We start from the raw sequence: 16857 nt of genomic DNA on the forward strand, positions 1-16857 counted from the left end.
CTGACCTCTCAAATCCTTACTTTTTCATTACACATTGATGACAACAGGTGTTCTGGATCCCAACAATCATCAACTATACTCTTTATACTCACTGAGCAATTTAGGCCAAATTCTAGACAAAAATGTCAAAGTGAAATATAAAATAGTTATAAAAAAGGATGAGGCAATACAATACATACTGTACATCCAGTTAATAATGTGAAAAAGTGAGAAGTTACCTATTTATGCATTTCTTCAGTGTGCTGATTTCCCTCAGGCTCCATGACAGTCTAAATTCCCAAAATATCTCACTAAACAGAATGGGGTACCTCAATCATCTTCACATGTGAAATTCCTCACAGTACTCCTTCCTGTCCCCCGCTCTCTGTCACACAGTCTCTCTCTGCATATCAACAATTGGTTTGGATTGTTAATCTCCTCTGAACTGAAATGGATTAGGGCAAAATGAATCCATGACGGCCAGCCATTGGCTAGACGCTGTTGCAATCACTTCAACCTGGAACCCATTGGTCTCAGCCAGCATGAGTGAATGAAGCATGGACGGACTAGAGATTATTTCTATCAGGGTCAAAATGAGTTCTACTGAGTCAAATGTGTGATGATGTCATGTCAAACCCCTTGCTGATCCCAGCTGATGTTTGGGTGTACAGGGGAGCAGGATTACTTACGGCCAATTCTGTAATAGCCTAAATTCTGTCAGACCAAGCTCTTGTGCAAAGTCAATATTACATTGCTCTTTCCTGAATACCATCATGACAACCCCTCAAGCGGGATGGAGCATCACTGTGCTTCTGTGAATGGTGGTCATGTTGGAAAAGCCCTTCTGTGACTTATACTATCTACAAATTAAAAGCATCATGTGAAAGATTAGGTTTGAAAATGATACTGATGTTTGTGGTTGATTTGATGTGGCATAGTAATTTAGTTTGCCTGCCGTGCTTTTGTCAATAAAGATGGGATGTCTGTGGCATAGCAAAATGCCTGTGTGTATTACTGTATAACCTGGTATAATTGCGCCCCCTTGTGTTTTTGTTTTTGTTTAATTCAAATGGCTGTCAGTATCAAAAACGTAGCTCATCGTTGCAAGACTTGATGTACGGTGTAGCATATAGCATTATCGCTATTTCATATTCTTTGCGACCTCAACAAGACTCGTGTACTGCATCGCCATTACGATAAAAGGACTGGATGGGCTGAGCGGGGGATATTGTCAGTTCCTCTGATTGGAGCCATGGCAGCCATGAAACGGAGCTTTCTATTGGCTGGATTTCATGCCCCGCCATTGGAACCTGGAAACAGCGCCATAATCAATTACGTTTGATTTATCGCAAAGGACGTTTGTGTTCTGCGTTTAGCTAGCAATGCGGAAAGGGATTCATTCGATGCGACGCTAGGTCGCTGCCAGGTGAAGTACTTTTTTTTTTTTACGAAACAAGACCGAGAAAGTGTGGATTTACCGCGGATATGACTGCTTTGATGTTGTCGCGGAGGAAGTCTTAGTTGAGGGACAGCGGCTTGAAGACAGTTCTCCGAACATTTCAGGCAGCCATCACGACTCGGTGGCACGCCAACCCATAAGATCGCTAGTTCGTTAACTGGCTACGTTTGGTGAAGAATATTACTGTATGTGCTATGGTCACAAATTGGACTGACATAGGTAACGGGGTGTTTGAGCTAACGTTAGCTAGGTAGTTACAGCAACGTTAGCTAGCTGTGCCATTTTCTAAACTTGCCAGGTGGCTAAAGTCCTTTTAACTAGCTAACTGCAGTAGCTAGCTAATGTTACGTTGCCAGCTAGTATTTTGGTGTCAGTGAATTGCTTGAAAATGTGCATGGTGTCATGCACACACATTTAGATTTTACCCGGTGTTTGGTCTTGACATAACGATGTCAAAGTGTTGGCCTCAGAGTCATAGCCAGTTCTTGTTGACAGAACGCCTTTCCTGTCCACAGACGAGTGTTCAGGTGAATTTGAAAGGCTTGCCATCTCACGTCTTGGACAATGTTTACAAACCAGATAATCTGAAGATGGCAACAAGGTATGTACATGTTTCCTTTGCATATATCAAACCTGGTACATTTCTCATTTATTTCGTAATTGTATTGGAATAATTAGATTTCCCACTGGGAAGTTTGTCTGACAGTATTTGACATTGTTAACCATACCACAGGTCACCAGAGAATGCGCTTGCTGCCCTCACCTTCCCCAAATCCAAAGTAGCCCTATGGGACCCCACACCTAATGGGGATGTGGTTAGCCTCCACCTCTCCTATTACAGGTAGTCTACTGGGTTCTCTTTGACAGTGACTACTTAGGATGCAGCACGGTAGTACACAGTGGCTTTCTCATCTCCAGCCCATCGTCTGTACTGATTTGAGAAATCTTGGCCGGATGTAAAGCAATATGTCGGGCTTGCTTTCATCTGCTTAATTCTCTCCAATCAGTTCAGTTGAAAGAAAGGATACGAGGGAGACTATTTAAAAACAACCTGTGATTGTTATTTGGTCATGTTCTGCCTTCACTACTTGAAAACCTGTTTTCTATTGAACAGAAATCCCCGGCTACTTCTTGTGGAGAAAACTCTTCGCTTGGCCCACCGCCATGCTCGACAGAGTAACATGCCTGAGTTCAGCTGTTACTTGCTGGGGACTATTGCTGTGGATTCTGGTGAGAAGTATTCATTTTTTTCATGACAAATTTTGAAAAAATTAGAGAGGAAAGAGCAAACATGTTTTTAGATGGAAAATAATTATTTTATACTCATGATAATGATTGCTTGGATATGCTTGCTAAGTAAGTAATCTAAGTTTGAATATTTTATATTTCAACTGCCCCTCTGTTCTCTCTCCACTCTTTCTCCAAGATGAAGAGGGTGTGACATTAACACTGGACCGGTTCGACCCAGGCCGGGGGCAGCCTGGCTCCTCTGGAAAGGTGCCCACTGCCCTGATGCCTGGGGACGTCCTGGTGCCCTGTGTGCTGGAAACACAGGGGGTCTCTGCTACAGACACCATGGTTCACTCGGCAGAAGTCTTCCACATTTCTTTTAAGGTAACATGAATATGTTAATGTCTGCACTGAAAGTAAATGGCCTCATCACTCATATAACACTGTGCAACTATGTATTGTGTGATTAGTATGATGAAGTTGGTTTTATGAGGATGTTATGAAATGAAGGTTATGCTTACCAGAATACGAGCAGATACACTTAAAAAAAAAAAAAAACTTAACTAGGCAAGTCAGTTAAGAACAAAATTCTTATTTACAATGACGGCCTAGTGGGTTAACTACCCTGTTCAGGGGCAGAACGACAGATTTTTACCTTGTCAGCTCGGGGATTCAATCTAGCAACCTTTCGGTTACTGGCCCAGCACTCTAACCACTCGTTACCGTATTTTCTTACAATGCTGTGTTTTCTAACTGGAATTTACATTGGTCCCAACTGTAGGTTCATTTCAACCCACCCTCTTAACTGCCTAACAAGATGGCCCACCTCTTCTGTTGCCTGGATAACAGAAGGAGCATACTCCCTCTACTCCTAAGTTGGCAGTTATTGCAACCTGTCAGCAACAGGTGTTGCTAATTACTGAACCCAGGGCTCCAGACGGTGACCATTTAGTCACGTTTAGCTTTTAATTGGTCAAATTGGTGCAAGCTGCACTTTCTACCTGGTCACCTCAATCAAAACAACCTATTTTGGGGGGCAGATAAAGCCATGTTTTGGTCAAACCGTGAAGTGCATTATTCCACAGATGATCCATTCTATTGAAAAGATACTCCAGTGCAGGGGTATTCAACTTACCCTACGAGGATTAGATGGACAATTTCTGGTATCTTTTATTTTAGCTCATGAAACATGGGCCCAACCCTTTACATGTTACGTTTTTATATTTTTGTTCAGTGTATTTAAGTTGGTTTCCTCTCTCCTTGCTATTCTTAGACAATTAAAGCAAGGGCTGTTTTCTCATCTCCTAACTCCACTGCTGCCTGCCACATTGTTCTCAACACCAATATGCTGGGTAACTTTGCTATTATGCACATAGCAACATGGTCTAGGAAAAAGCGGCAATTCAACAATGCGCTGATGTTTCAGAACTGTGGACAGAGACCACTATCCAACGCGGGAGAAAGTGCATTTGTTATAAAAATATAATTGACTAGTGTTCTTATGTAGTATAACCATGTACAATTTCAGTAGCACATGTTTTAGTGATGGACTGTGCCATCCCCATGTGCGAATCAGACCGGTGTCTTGTACACCATGATTCTATATTTTAGCTAAATGCTCAGCTAAAGAACTCTTTGTCGAAAAACAGCCTATCGACTAAACAATCGACCAGTCGACTAAATGGGGTCAGCCCTAGTAATTAGAACAAGTAGTTTTGCGTCATACCTGTGATATATGGCTCATATCAGTATTCAGGGCTAGAACGACCCACTTTAAAATTAGCTAACTAGCTAATGTGTTTTGAGGTCCCACTTCCGCAGCTGGTGAATTGGCATGAATTTAATTAGGCCTGTATTTAATATTAGTGCACATAAAGATTAAGGCAAATTCACCTCTATTGAACAAAAAATAATATTCTGTAGCCCTATTTTGACAGTAAAGTACAACAATATTAGCCTAATTGACATGAATTTGGTTGACAATCACTGGATTAGGTTGCATATCAAAATATCTTGAATCGTGCGTTCCTGTTTGGACATTGTATTCAATAAATAAGTTATTACTTCTAACATCTCAGTAATCTATTACACTTTTTAATAAAGCATTGTATGACTTTATAAGATCACTACTCATTTTCCTATTCCGTGGTGCCACCATATATATATATATATATATATACACACACACACACACACATACACACACACACACACACACACACACACAGTGCCTTGCGAAAGTATTCGGCCCCCTTGAACTTTGCGACCTTTTGCCACATTTCAGGCTTCAAACATAAAGATATAAAACTGTATTTTTTTGTGAAGAATCAACAAGAAGTGGGACATATTCATGAAGTGGAACGACATTTATTGGATATTTCCAACTTTTTTAACAAATCAAAAACTGAAAAATTGGGCGTGCAAAATGATTCAGCCCCCTTAAGTTAATACTTTGTAGCGCCACCTTTTGCTGCGATTACAGCTGTAAGTCGCTTGGGGTATGTCTCTATCAGTTTTGCACATCGAGAGACTGAATTTTTTTCCCATTCCTCCTTGCAAAACAGCTCGAGCTCAGTGAGGTTGGATGGAGAGCATTTGTGAACAGCAGTTTTCAGTTCTTTCCACAGATTCTCGATTGGATTCAGGTCTGGACTTTGACTTGGCCATTCTAACACCTGGATATGTTTATTTTTGAACCATTCCATTGTAGATTTTGCTTTATGTTTTGGATCATTGTCTCGTTGGAAGACAAATCTCCGTCCCAGTCTCAGGTCTTTTGCAGACTCCATCAGGTTTTCTTCCAGAATGGTCCTATATTTGGCACCATCCATCTTCCCATCAATTTTAACCATCTTCCCTGTCCCTGCTGAAGAAAAGCAGGCCCAAACCACGATGCTGCCACCACCATGTTTGACAGTGGGGATGGTGTGTTCAGCTGTGTTGCTTTTACGCCAAACATAACGTTTTGCATTGTTGCCAAAAAGTTCAATTTTGGTTTCATCTGACCAGAGCACCTTCTTCCACATGTTTGGTGTGTCTCCCAGGTGGCTTGTGGCAAACTTTAAAGAACACTTTTTATGGATATCTTTAAGAAATGGCTTTCTTCTTGCCACTCTTCCATAAAGGCCATATTTGTGCAATATACGACTGATTGTTGTCCTATGGACAGAGTCTCCCACCTCAGCTGTAGATCTCTGCAGTTCATCCAGAGTGATCATGGGCCTCTTGGCTGCATCTCTGATCAGTCTTCTCCTTGTATGAGCTGAAAGTTTAGAGGGATGGCCAGGTCTTGGTAGATTTGCAGTGGTCTGATACTCCTTCCATTTCAATATTATCGCTTGCACAGTGCTCCTTGGGATGTTTAAAGCTTGGGAAATCTTTTTGTATCCAAATCCGGCTTTAAACTTCTTCACAACAGTATCTCGGACCTGCCTGGTGTGTTCCTTGTTCTTCATGATGCTCTCTGCGCTTTTAACGGACCTCTGAGACTATCACAGTGCAGGTGCATTTATACGGAGACTTGATTACACACAGGTGGATTGTATTTATCATCATTAGTCATTTAGGTCAACATTGGATCATTCAGAGATCCTCACTGAACTTCTGGAGAGAGTTTGCTGCACTGAAAGTAAAGGGGCTGAATAATTTTGCACGCCCAATTTTTCAGTTTTTGATTTGTTTAAAAAGTTTGAAATATCCAATAAATGTCATTCCACTTCATGATTGTGTCCCACTTGTTGTTGATTCTTCACAAAAAAATACAGTTTTATATCTTTGTTTGAAGCCTGAAATGTGGCAAAAGGTCGCAATGTTCAAGGGGGCCGAATACTTTCGCATGGCACTGTATATTTATGCGACCAAATCATGGGCTGGTGCCACCAATATAACTGAAAAGGTTAGTGGCACCAGTGCCACCAGGGGAAACCTTTAATCCAGTGCCCTGGAACTGCGACCGTGGAATGTGCTCAACTTAAACAGCCCTAAACCATGTCGCCATCCTCCCTCCCACCCTACCTGTTCAGATGCTCCAGCACTGCTGCAGCAGCCGGGAGTCCCTGGACCTGTCTAAGCTGCTGGCCCTACGAGCCCACCTCAGCTGCTTCCAACAAGGTGACAGCCTGGGCTTCTGCCTGCGCTGGGCCGCCACCGCCCCCGGCAACACGCTGGACGCTGTGCCCATCCGGCCTGTGCCCATCATCCCCACTGCCTTGGCCAGGAACCTGAGCAGCACGGCCAGCCTCACCCAGCCCCTACACAGCAGCGCCAGCCGCAAACAAGGGTAAGGATTAAGGCCATAACATGGAATAACATATTAAACAAGTCATGCCAATCATTTATTTTTATCGCTGTTATTAATTAATCCCTCTGGTCTACATTTTGTTCAGCTTTCTGACCATGGATCAAACCCGGAAACTGCTGCTACTACTGGAGTCTGACCCGAAGGCCTACACTCTTCCACTGGTCGGAGTGTAAGAATGCCCTCCATTGACATTATATTTTTCGGCAAACATATGTTATTATTTTGGATGTGCGGGCTTGGGGGGGACTCCATTCATTGGAGATAATCTGATCCACAAAAGGATTTATCCTTCCTTATAGTACTCAAGCTGTTGGGGGCGGGTGTGTGTGTGCCACCTCATTAGCAGTAGTGTACAGTTTGGTTGACGTGCTTGTGGTGTTGTCTGTGGCAGATGGTTGAGTGGGGTCACCCACATCTACAACCCCCAGGTGTGGGCTTGGTGTCTGAGGTACCTGTTCAGCTCCTCCCTCCATGACAAGTGAGTGGGATGCCCATCTGTTCACATATTGCAAAAGCACCCTGACTGTCATTTCTCACTTGGCTGAAGGTAGTCTGGCTCCATACTCTGTGCTGTAGCCAACAGTTTTATGGTTGTTATCCCAAACATACAGCAACAAACACAGACGTTGGTTGAAGCACAACTGATGTGGGCCTACAGGCTAGGCACTTTGTAATAACGTTCATGAATAAGCATGAATAAATTATTTCAAGTGTTTCTAAATTATTATAGATGTTTATGAATTATGGTTTCTATGCTTAAGATGTTTTTGTTTTTTTACCAAATCATGAAATATTTTTAGTCCATGGGTGCTTATTGAAGGTTAGCTTTAGCTGTACAGTGCAGTCGGAAGTTTTCAGACCCCTTGACATTTTCCACGTTTTGTTACATTACAGCCTTATTCTAAAATGGATTATATAATTTTCTTTACTCATCAATCTACACACTTCCCCATAATGACACATTTATTACAAATGAATAATGGATACCTTAGCCAAGGAATTGTCCGTAGAGCTCCGAGACAGGATTGTGTTGAGGCACAAGACTCTTCCTAGAGCTGGCTGCCCGGCAAAATTGAGCAATCGGGAGAGAAGGGCCTTGGTCGGGGAGGTGACCAAGAACCCTATAGTCACTCTGAAAGAGCTCCACAGTTCCTCTGTGGAGATGGGAGAACCTTCCAGAAGGACAACCATTTCTGCAGCACTCTACCAATCAGGCCTTTATGGTAGAGTCCAGACGGAAGCCACTCCTCAGTAAAAGGCACAACAGCCTGCTTGGAGTTTGCCTAAAGGCACCTAAATTACTCTGACTGAGAGAAACTAGATTCTCTGGTCTGATGAAACCAAGATTGATCTCTTTGGCCTGAATGCCAAGTGTCTCAGCTGGAGGAAACCTGACCCCATCCCTATGGTGAAGCATGGTGGCAGCATCATCATGCTGTGGAAATGTTTTTCAGCGGCAGGGATTGGGAGACTAGTCAGGATTGAGGGGAAAGATGAACGGAGCAAACTACAGAAAGATCCTGGATGAAAACCTGCTCCAGAGCGCTCAGGTCCTCCGACTGGGGTGAAGGTTCACTTTCCAACAGGACAACGACCCTAAGCACACAGCCAAGATCACACAGGAGTGGCTTTGGGACAAGTCTCTGAATGTCCGTCAATGGTCCAGCCAGAGTCCGGACTTGAACCCGATCAAACACCTCTGGAGAGACCTGAAAACAGCTGTGCAGCAATGCTCCCCATCCAACCGAACAGCTTGAGAGGATCTGCAGAGAAGAATGGGAGAAACTCCCCAAATACAAGTGTACCAAGCTTGTAGTGTCATACCCAAGAAGACTCGAGGCTGTAATCTCTGCCAAAGGGGCTTCAGTAAGGTACTATGTAAAGGGTCTGAATACTTATGAAATGTGATGTCTGTGTTTTTTATACATTTGCAAACAATTCTAAACGTGCTTTTGCTTTGTCGTTATCGGGTATTGTGTGTATATATTGTGTGTGTGTGTCCCATCAATGTAATCCATTTTAGAATAAGGCTGTAACGTAACAAAATGTGGAAAAAGTCAAAGGGTCTGAATACTTTCCGAATGCACTGTACATGTGTAGAATAGGGATTTGTCAGACAGCTCTATTCATGAGATTTCTATCTGCAACGTTACACAACATTTTCACACCGTTACATCAATCAGTGTTCTTATTGGTTCAGTTGGGCAACCTTCTCACTTCAAAATGTTTTAATGAACACACCCCTGATTTATTGTTGTGTTCCAGGGTGATGTCTGAGGGCGGTGCGTTCCTTGTGGTGCTGTACTCACTGACCCACAGGGAGCCAGAGTTCTACCAGGTTCAGCCTTGTAGTGGGCAGCAGCAGGACATGACCTTTCAACTGCTCACCAGCACCGAGTCACTCACTCTCTACCAGGTAGGTACACTTATGCCTGACTCACTCTATCGCTCCAACCTGAACCATGCTCGGACATTTCCCTTTCACATTGAGCTTACCAACATGGTTCCAACAACTATTGTCGATGCATAAGGAGGTCGGTGCAGTTCAGCTTGTTTTGGCTCAGCTTAGTAGTATGAAAAGTCCTCTAGTGGCCTTTACCTGCTATTACAACAATAATTTATTGGCCTCCTGAGTGGTGCAGCGGTCTAAGGCAATGCTAGAAGCGTCACCACAGACCCGGGTTCATTCCCGGGCCATGCCACAACCGGCCGTGGCAGGAACTCCCATAGGACGGCGCACAATTGGCCCACCATCGTACGTACGGGTTAGGGGAGGGTTTGGACAGGGGGGCTTTATTTGGCTCATCGCGCCCTAGCGGCTCCTTGTGGCGGGCCTGGTGCCTGCAGGCTGTCGCCAGTTGAACGATGTTTCCTCCGACACGTTGGTGCAGCTGGCTTCCGGGTTAAGCTGGCAGGTGTTAAGGATGGCGATTACATAATTTATACAAGGTGGATAATCCACGTCAAAATGAGACTTCATTTTCTTTTGTTCCTTGTCTGTGTAGAATGTAGAGATGTCCGAGGGCTGTACTCTGAAGTTTGAGCTCAGTGCCGAGACCCAGAACCGTGAGGCTGAGTTCTTCAGGGAACTGGTGTCCCGTGTCTCCTTAACAAGGTATACAAGCTCTTCTCTCAAGCATCTGCTGTAACAATATTACCTCGACTGGAGCAGTGGATTGAGACTCGATGCCGTCTCAGTGTGTGGTGGCTTTTTGTCTGTGTTGGGTGACAAGAATCATTAGTCTTTTGTTATTAACTACTAACTAAACTCATGAGAACGATCCTCTAACAGCATTTTATGACTTCACAGGAATTGCTGTGTGTTTGATTAGACAATGGGCTCACCAGTGTTTTGACGGTGTCTGTCCTCTTCTCTCCCTCAGCCCTGCGTCAGTGGCAGCCTCTCCGCAGGACAGGCTGTCAATCAGCGACCATGACTCTGGAGTGGAGGATGAGGACCTCTCCCCCAGGCCCTCCCCAAACCCACACCCTCTCACCCAGCAGGTCAGTGCTCTCTCTCTCTCTCTTTTGGTGTCTGTCTCTTTATTTTTCTTGCTGTAACCAGAGGAGGTTGCTCTATTTTTCATTTGAAGCAGTCTATTTATACTTTAGGGTCTGTTGTAAATGTTATACCTTTTTGTTTCAGACCAAGCAGGTCCACCCCTCTGTGCCGGAGCTCTCTCTAGTGATGGACGGCAGTTTCCTGGATGGAAAGACCATGGGTCGCCCTCATCCTCCCCTCCCAGCTCTGCAGCACAGAGGAAGTGCCCCTCCCTCCCACCAGCTCCACCCCTGGGCTGCCAGACCCTCAGAACAGGGTCCCACCATCCTCGGGGGCCCCCCTCCCATTAGAAGGCCCCTGACCCCTGCCATGGCCTCCCAGGGCAAAGGCAGCAGAAGAGCTTCCCTCACCCCTGGGCAGCAGCCACCACCTCTCTGGCCCCCCTCCTCCAGCAGGAACTCAGCCCCTCCGCAGTTTGGGAAGAGGTCGTCTGCCTCTACTTCATCCTCCTCCTCTCCAAAGACTGGCTCCTCTCCCAATGGATCAGTCCATCAGGCCAGGCAGTTCCACCAAACCCCAGGTCGCCCCTCTCACAGAGGGGCCTCCCCTGTTGGAAACTCGCCACAACCCATCCCCAGGCACAGCCCCGGTCCCCCCCCAACCCCAGCCCTCATGCCCACTCACCAACAGCCCCCAGTCCATCCCAAGCACTTCCACAGCACCCCCAATCCCAACTTGAACCAGCCTTGCGGGTGCTGCTCCTTCCAACAACATGACCATACCCCCTTGTACCACCCCAACCACTGGCAGGGGGCCTCAGGGACCCCGGGTGGGCACTTCTGCTCCAACTCTGAAAGTAACCCCCCCACCTCTCGCCAAACAAACCTTCACTACAGCCCAGCGTGCCTCACCGGGGGCCCCCCCACCACACACCACTTCCCCTCTCAGGGGCCCTGCTCTCCCAGGGGCCATTTGGAGCTTCAAGCCCCCGCCTGTCAGAACCAGTGTTGCCATGCCCAGGCAACCCCCTCTCTCTCTCCCCTGGACGGGCCTATGAACCTCCTAGCCTCTGACGCCTATAGAATCCTGGTGGACCAAGACCGGCAGCTCAAGTTACTGCAGGCCCAGGTCAGGTTCTCCACGGTGTCATTGTGGATATCAGACACTGTATCAAATGACACAATCTTAAAGCTTTAGAACAGGGGTTCTCAATCTTTCTTAACCTGTTGATTTCAGATCCAGAAGCTACTTGAGGCCCAAGGGAAAAGGGGGAGCTCATCTCCATCCACTGAGCAGGCAGTCATCCAGACACAGACCTCCCCTGGACAACAGACCAAGAGAAGTGTTAGCATCGCTGTAGGCACAGGTACTAGAGTCTTTCATCACTGCTTATACATGGTGGATAGTCATAGTTTGTCTATCCACTGCATTTTGATCCAGTACTATGTCTGTCACTCGTTTTTGCGAGACTGTGTGACGCTCTAGTCTCCAGAAACACTGTGCAAATCGTATTTCCCACTTATGGTTCATTTGAGATCTGCTGAGAACATGGCCTTTTCTTTTCTCTCCAAGTCTCCTGAATAGAAAAAGTGAATTTGGACTACCCAGTATCAATACACCTATGATTACTCTTTTGTTGTGTAACTGTTTTTGGAGTTTTTTTGTTTGTTTACTATACCATATAGGGTGTGTTTGTAAATTCACTCTGGTGTGCGTTCTGGGCGTAAATTCAGTGTTGTCAGATTGTCCGTTCGTAAATTAGGTGTTTCGCGTTTGGTGTGCCCACTGGACGCTCTGGCCGAGGAGTAGGGTTGATCCGAGCATTCCTCACAACGGCACCCAAGCTAACTGGCTAATGTTGGCTAGCTACTTCCAGACACAAATGAGAGAAACTCACTCTGACCATTTTACTTGCCCTAGCAGAGCTGGTTATCTAGAGCGTTGGTGACTAACTGTGCTGCTGGCAACAATTTAATAACTTTTTAAATTTATTTTTATTTTACCAACGTTTACTGACCCCTGTAATATTCAGCCGGTGTTGCGTGTTTGTAAATTCATTATTCTGCCCTCTGGCACACTCAGACGAGAGTGCTCTGAAATTGGACGAGATAGCCAGAGTGAATTTACGGACACACCCTTAGTTGACTAACTTCATCTCTTCCCTCCTCTTCAGGTGCCAGTCTCTTCTGGGGCGTCCCAGTCCATGCCCCCGCTCGCGATGACGAGGAGTGCCCACGGCCAGAGTGGCACAGAGGGCCTGGTGCTCCTGATGGCAGCAGGGCCTCCTCTAGTCGGAGCTCTGGCAGTGCCAACCTTACCCACAGCAGGCACATAGGTGGCTCGGAAGAAGAGAGCGGGGTCCGGCAGGGACGGGTGCCAGGCTCACCAGCCAATCAGTCAACGCACCAGAGGTAAGCAAACGGTTGGCTGCTTTTCAAACTGAGCACTTGTTTTTATGTTTTTTTTACATTGGCCCAGCCCTCAATTTGAATTGACTGGAAGAATGCAAGAAAGTAATGGTCGTAGTTGACACCGTTTTACTCACATAAGAATGAGGCTTGAATGATTGAAAGGAATAGTTTCAATCTGAAACCCAGCCACGAAGAACATGGACGATGTGAAAATATCCACGATAGGGTGAGCCCTCACAACTGGCATCAGACGTGTGATCCCACCAACTGTGACGGCTCACCATCGGAACACTGGTGCCACCTCGTGGCCATTTCAGTGAATTTATTTTTACCGGACTATGAACCGCATTGTGTTTATTGTGCATTTCCTGCAGGACTCAGTCAGCATTTGGAGACTGTTCTTTCCAGAGTCCGGTGTTGGGGGAGAGTGCCAGCATGTACTACCAGTCCCAGTCTCCACAGAGAGACGACACCAAGAGTGAGGAGTCCAGGGCGATGGACGATCAGCGGTTTTATCAGGATCTACTGGTAAGAGTGCTCTTTATAGGCTCTTTCTCCATGAAACACTTATGAGCACGGCCCCAAGTGATTAGTCTATGTGTTTGTATTTGCACCGTCTTTCATTCTGGTATGCTTTATTTTGGAGCAATGTTTCAACAGAATCTAGTATTGCAGTGAAACGCTTAATCCAACATGTTATGTGGCCAGCCTCCGTCCTGTGAGATCCCTTTTTTGACTCTGTCGCTTGGAACTAAACGTACGAGAAGCGCTTTTACCAATGAAGATCTGACGTTCTTCATCCTTCCACAGGGCCAAGTGAACAGCCGCCTCCAGGGATCAGTGAACGAGGAGGTCGACGAGGAAGAAGACCAAAGGCCCTCGTACCCACGGCGGGAGAGCCACAGCTTGTCCCCTAGACAAGTGTCCCACTGTCAGTCCCAGCAGTCGTCCCCTAGCCCTGTTCCCGTCAGCTCCCGGAGGCCGGCGCCCAAAGGAGGGGAGCAGCCAAAAGGAAGGGACCAGGTGCTCCACGCCACACTGCGCCAGCTGCAGCAGCTAGGGGTCAACGTGGACCTGGACTCTGCTGACCCCGGGGGAAAGATCAGGCGCAGCTCTGTGGAGAGTGCCAGGTATGTTTGCCTTGACGTTTCAGGTTTACTTGACTATCTTTGCTCATAGGTCATAGATGTAGTAGTCTTATGGTGTAACAATGGTGCCACCTAGCAGTAGGACTGGGAAGGAAGTGTCAGTCACGGAACATGGACCTGTTAGTATCAGTGGTGTAAAGTACTTAAGTAAAAATACTTTCTTAACTAGGCCAGTTAAGAACATTCTTATTTACAATGACGACCTGCCAAAAGGCCTCCTGCGGGGGCTGGGATTAAAAATGAATAAAATAATAAAGTATAGGACACGACCAGAGACTCCAACACTACATAGAGACAGACCTAAGACGACAACATGGCAAGTCAGCAGAATATGACAACACAGCATGGTAGCAACACATGGCTGCAGCACAACATGGCACAAACATTATTGGGCACAGACAACAGCACAAAGGGCAAGAAGGTAGAGACAACAATGCATCACACAAAGTAGCCACAACTGTCAGTGAGAGTGTCCATGATTGAGTCGTTGAATGAAGATTGAGATAAAACTGTCCAGTTTGCATTCCTAAAGAAAATAATTATTTTTTTCCGCTACACCGTTACATTTTGAATGTTTGGCAGGATAGGAAAATGGTCCAATTATTAAGAGAGAATCCCTGGCGGCTCACTAAACACCTGCTTCGTTTGTAAATGATGTCTGAGTGTTGGAGTGTGCTCTTAGCTTTCTGTAAATAAAAAAATGTTAAACAAGAAAATGGCACCATCTGGTTTGCTTAATGTAAGGAATTTGAAATAATTTTTGTATTATATTTTAGCAATTACATTTACTTTTGATACTTAAGTATATTTACAACTAAGTACTTCAACTTTTACTCAAGTAGTATTTTACTGGGTGACTTTTACTTGTCATTTTCTATTTAGGTATCTTTTACTCAAGTATGACAATTGGGTACTTTTTCCATCCTTGATTATGGTTACAGCCATTCTAACATTACAATAGGGGCTATTACAATGGCCGATTCTCCTACTTTCTGGCTCATTGTCATGTAAGTTCGACATCATTCCCTTATGCAGAAGGTGTTCCTGTAGCTTTGATTGTAAATGCAGCTCCCGTTTCCTTCTCCCCAGTACCCTGGCCGGAATCAACCCGGAGGCGGTCATCAGCAGACTGACCCTCCCAGAGTCGACGGCGACCAGCATGTGGGGCGGCAGCGTGGATCTCAGCCTGGAGGCCAACGCCATCGCCCTCCGATACCTGAGCGACCAGCAGCTCTCCAGGCTCTCTGTAGGGGGAGGTCAACAGCCCCCCAAGGCCCTTCCCAGGCTCAGCCCCTGCACACTGCTCTCAGAGAACCCCCCAACGGAGAAGAGCGCCATGGGACTGAGCAGTATTCTATCTCCGAACAACATGTCCTTTGCCACCCGCAAGTACATGAAGAGGTACGGGCTCATAGAGGGGAGCGGGAGTGAGGAGGAGCTATCGGAGATGGGATACACTGTACAGTTCCATGTTCAACAGGAACAAGAAGGGCAAAGAGTGAGGGTTCTGAAGAACATCACCAATGAGTTGCCCCACTCCGACCCTGTCAACCTCCAGGCGCTGCATGCAGACTCTCAAAGTCAGCTACTCAGAGACTTGCGTCCTAAAATGCAGCTTTTGGCCCGCGGCGCCAAACACAGTCTGGAGAAAGAGAATGGCGCCAAATGGCGGCCATCTTTAGGAGAAATGCAGAGGGAGTGTCCTCAACCAGAAGGGTCGATGGGAAATTTCTTGGACCTAAGTAGACTTCGACAGCTGCCGAAACTCTTCTAAAGGACCACGGCAACTAATGTAAAGGGAACTCAAAATGACAGATGAAATGTATTGTCGAAATCCATTGGGATTTGTCAGTTTGCTTGTTTTCTTAGTAAGAGGTTTTTTAATGCTTCCATACATTTGTTTACACATTTCGTTTTTTTAATGCCTCTATTTTAATCTTCATGGTGCTCATTGTAATGGATACATTTGTTTGTGACCACTGATGAACAGAGACTTTTAGTGAATCACGACAGTGCTCTTGGTCTTACGAGCAAAATTCTTGTCCTTCTTCTACTACCACTTGGGTGTAGTGTTATGATTTAGCTCTTCAATGGTGGCAGCCAGGTCATTTTCTCTATTTTAATTTAAAGGGCTTTTGATTTTCAACATGCAATGGATGCCAATTGTTTGAACCATTTGTTGAAGCTATTTAATTTACGTTTTGGCCGTTTATTGATAACCACTATACCCAATCTCCTGGTAATTGATGTGTACCTATTTATTTAGTCAAAGTTGGGATTTTTTTTAAAAGTCTGATTACATGGTGAAACAGACTAAATTCATGCCAAATTTTTCCTTTTCCTTTTTTATGTTGTAAATATCTAAGTTTCCTTCATGCTATATTGTTTTTCTTGTGTTTGTACATGAAATGTCTTGAGCATTATTTCAAGTGTCTCAACTTGAACTTTCTATTTAAAATTGCCTCAATAAATATGTACCTGATTCATGTTTTGTACTTTTTCTACAGATGGTTCTCTTTCTTTTGTGAATTTACATTTTAGTGTTCTATTTAGTTAGCCCTCTACTGTCCCTCCCCAACCCAGACTTCTATCCCTGAAGTCATTTCACACCCCTCTGACACAGACTTCCCACTGTTAACCTCGCCTCACCGCTCTTCAAAAAATCTGCCATGTCACACATCAGGCATATCTAGAATAAACAGACATACTAGTGATTTCAATTGTGAAATGTTGCTAATCTGTGCTAGAGCTGGGCTCTGGAAAATGTGGTTAATCACATGCAAACAGCATGTCGGCACAGAGTAAGAGTAGCTCAGATATAGTCATCC

The 16857-nt window shown here is 45.4% G+C and overlaps 1 protein-coding gene across 5 annotated transcripts; it reads left to right on the forward strand.

Moving 5' to 3' along the window:
- The first annotated feature begins 1025 nt into the window (after positions 1–1025).
- On the forward strand, positions 1026–16515 carry stil (STIL centriolar assembly protein). 5 transcript variants are annotated; one of them, XM_021603433.3, is made up of 17 exons: positions 1026–1608; positions 1954–2039; positions 2172–2279; positions 2553–2668; positions 2865–3052; positions 6691–6947; positions 7054–7137; positions 7360–7446; positions 9234–9384; positions 9974–10083; positions 10352–10472; positions 10615–11598; positions 11707–11836; positions 12644–12881; positions 13256–13409; positions 13692–14011; positions 15119–16515. In XM_021603433.3, exons 2-17 carry the CDS (start codon positions 2029–2031, stop codon positions 15801–15803), a joined length of 3744 nt encoding a protein of 1247 aa, XP_021459108.3. In that variant the 5' UTR covers positions 1026–1608; positions 1954–2028; the 3' UTR covers positions 15804–16515. The 5 variants fall into 5 exon arrangements, with proteins under 5 accessions (XP_021459108.3, XP_021459106.3, XP_021459107.3 ...); XM_021603431.3 differs by having other exon boundaries at positions 1032–1657; XM_021603432.3 differs by having other exon boundaries at positions 1058–1623.
- Positions 16516–16857: the final 342 nt, after the last annotated feature.

Source organism: Oncorhynchus mykiss, chromosome 5 (assembly GCF_057628025.1).
Source record: "Oncorhynchus mykiss isolate SJ-2025 chromosome 5, ASM5762802v1, whole genome shotgun sequence".
NCBI classification, from domain to species: domain Eukaryota; kingdom Metazoa; phylum Chordata; class Actinopteri; order Salmoniformes; family Salmonidae; genus Oncorhynchus; species Oncorhynchus mykiss.

Coding starts and splice junctions, on each gene's coding strand:
- stil (XM_090235323.1), top strand. CDS start 1,888: ATGTCAAAGTGTTGGCCTCAGAGTCATAGCCAGTTCTTGTTGACAGAA. Junction 6,948..7,053: donor AGCGCCAGCCGCAAACAAGG/GTAAGGATTAAG, acceptor CATTTTGTTCAG/CTTTCTGACCATGGATCAAA. Junction 7,447..9,233: donor AGCTCCTCCCTCCATGACAA/GTGAGTGGGATG, acceptor GTTGTGTTCCAG/GGTGATGTCTGAGGGCGGTG.